The sequence below is a fragment of the Malurus melanocephalus genome, unplaced genomic scaffold, assembly GCF_030028575.1.
Source record: "Malurus melanocephalus ecotype Western Australia unplaced genomic scaffold, MMel_1.1 scaffold_228, whole genome shotgun sequence".
NCBI classification, from domain to species: domain Eukaryota; kingdom Metazoa; phylum Chordata; class Aves; order Passeriformes; family Maluridae; genus Malurus; species Malurus melanocephalus.
The window spans coordinates 1,092-3,868 of NW_026623460.1; the positions used below are offsets into that span (position 1 = coordinate 1,092).

Here is a 2,777-nt window from a genome sequence, read left to right on the forward strand (position 1 = left end):
TTCAATCTTACCCCATGGAACTTGCAGAAATTCACATTTCACAACTGTTTTTTAAAAAAAAGAAGTGGCTGAAATTGGCTCAAAGAATCAAAATTTATGTGACAAAAGGGAGACACTGCAATGTGGGTGACATGACTGCCTGAGCACCTGATGTCACCAGTTTCAAACAAGCTTATACTAACAATTCAAAGTCAAGAAGATTAACAGGCTTGGAAAAAAAGTGTCAAGACAGAACACGATACAGAAGACAGTGGGGGTTGTTTTTTCAAGTACATTGACTGACAAGTCCATATCACAAGATACATCACTGAACATACCAGATTCAATGGCAGAGGCATTTCCTCGTTCTGTCTTTGGCAGAAGTTCTGTTCGTTCTTTATTTGTGACGGGAAAATTCCGAATTAAAGTACGAATAATGTGTTTTGTACCAGGAGTTAAGGCACAAGTCATTACTGCATGTGTTAGTTCCAATCCATTCTTTTTTCTTACAGTTAGGTATCGATTAGCTCCTTTTCTGGGAGAAAGGAAAAAAAGGCATTTTAGGAATAAGCAAACTAGTTACCTCCGTGTCATGATCTTTGACAACAATTCTTTAAAGATTACTTTCAGTTTATTTTCAAATATAATGTCATAACTAGAATCTTCCAAATGATGTCCTAAGCAGCACAACGGAACATTCACATCAGTCATCATCAAAAGCACCCTTTATTCATGGGACATAGAGTAGAACAGACACTGCAGACATCAGATGACTATGCCCTGGTTATCACTGCATGTCTCCCAAAATACAGCCAGCTCTACCAATCATTTTATCAATCAATACTGAGAGTTATGACACCAACTTGACTAGAAGTTAAAAATCAATAGGCAGAATAGACAAAAAAGCTCCCTCCTACTGACATTCCATGCCTTAACAAAATCCAGAAGAACATATTAGATCCCAGGACGCTCATTAGCAAAGATTTTTCATGTAGAAATGGACCCAAAACCCTTAATCATAACACTGCACTACTTGTCAGACTGAACTATGACACCAAAAAGGCAAAGAATTGTACGTACATTTGAAACGGGACTAACTTGTGCCTGGGCTACAACAAACATATCAACCCTTTCAAAACAGCTTTTCCGGGTAAGAACAGAAGGTTCACACTAATAGTCCAGTGGCCTGTCCCTGGCAGGGGTGGAAGACTGGTGCAGGTACAAAGGTACTGGCAGGGCAGCCTCTGGGAGGAGAGACGCAGCCACCTCTGGCAGCCCCTGGCTCTGTCCCCTTCACACCCTCATTTCAAGTACTTATATACAGTGCTGAGCACTCCCTGAGCCTTGTCTTCTCTAGGCTGAACAGTTCCATCACTTGGCCTTTTCTTCACAGGGATGCTCCACCCTCTTCAGCAGGCTGCTGGTCCTCCACGTAACTCTCTCCAGTCTAGGTCTCTGTCCTCCCAGCCATCCCAGCACTGGACAGACACAACCCTCCAGGTGTAGCCTAATCAGTGCTGAGTAGAGGCCAAGAATGACTTTCTCTGCCTGTTGGCAACATTCGATTCTCCTCTGTGCTTCCCAACAGAAGTAACTCTTTTTAACGTGCTACTCTAAGTTACACTTTAGCTGTCAATGTAGGAGATTCTGTGCAAAATACACATCAGTGCAGGGAAAAAAAAAACCAGGACAAATCTTCCTGAGAACTCTTCTTTATGGACATGAAATCCTCACAACTGCATTGAAGATTAGCATGTCACCAGCTTTTGGATGCAGGCATCAAGCAAAGCACAGAGATGCTTATTTTTATACCTACTGTATCTTCCTTTGTACCATTCCCAGCAACAGTGAAGGACAAGCTAAAAATACGCACCGTTTTAACACTGATAACGAAATCCCACAAACATGCACCAAAAGGAAAAAATAATACATAAAAATTAAAGTCAAACTTACCCTTTACTTTTAGATATCAGTCCAAGAGACTGACAGAGCCGGTGAACAAACTTTCTTTCAGTTCTAGTGAAAGAAGATGGAAATTCCATTTCTAGAAAGATAATTTTAAAAAATAAAAATAAACACTCAACAGGCAGTGTCTCTGACGTATGACCTCGGCGATACGAGTTTCCCAATCCCCAAACCCCCCACGCTTGCCGTGAACGCCAGGGCTGGTGGCAGCGCTGTCCCCTCGCAGCCGTCCGGGACACGGCCCCGTTTCGAGCCGCCGCCGCGCTGGGGCAGAGCCCGCGGGCACCCGAGATGCACCCGCCGGCAGAGCCCGCGGGCCCGGCTGCCCTACGCACCCGTGTCCTCGCCGTAGCGGAACCGCTCCAGAGCCAGATTCACCGCGATCTCCACTTCCTCGTCCACACGGATATCCCTCAGACCTTTGCCGCCTCGGCCTCGGCCCGGCGCGGCGGGGGCGCCCGAGCCGCCTGTGCCCCCATCGGGCGGTCGCGGGGGGACGTTCCTCGGCCGCGACATGGCTCCGCGACAGCGCCGGGGCTCCGCCACAAGCCGGGAACCACAGGAGCGGCCCCCGGGCTAGCGGAGAGCCCCAGGGAAGCTGCAGGGCCGGGCCGGCGCGGCGCCGTGACGTGACGTGCTGCCCAGCGCCGGCCGGGAGCGGGCGGAGCCGACAGCCGGAGCCGGGGCTGCGCAGGCGGGGCTGCCTTGCAAGCGGAAGGAAGCGCTTGGAGTGTTTTTGTCCCCGGTAGAGTGTTACACTGTGTATTGTGGAAGCGGTGTTGCGCGGTAGAGTCGGCTGTGGCTAAAGAGCCAGTGCTAATGCCTGTCACATC

The 2,777-nt window shown here is 48.6% G+C and overlaps 1 protein-coding gene across 1 annotated transcript; it reads right to left on the reverse strand.

Annotated features, from left to right (window-relative positions):
• Nucleotides 1-242: 242 nt before the first annotated feature.
• Nucleotides 243-2,570, reverse strand: LOC130578453 (3'-5' RNA helicase YTHDC2-like; the record flags this gene model as incomplete). The annotated part of the gene is made up of 3 exons (XM_057374552.1): nucleotides 2,280-2,570; nucleotides 1,933-2,023; nucleotides 243-514 (listed from the first exon to the last, which is right to left on the reverse strand). Coding segments are annotated over exons 1-3 (544 nt in total), but the record flags the coding sequence as incomplete, so codon positions are not given.
• Nucleotides 2,571-2,777: the final 207 nt, after the last annotated feature.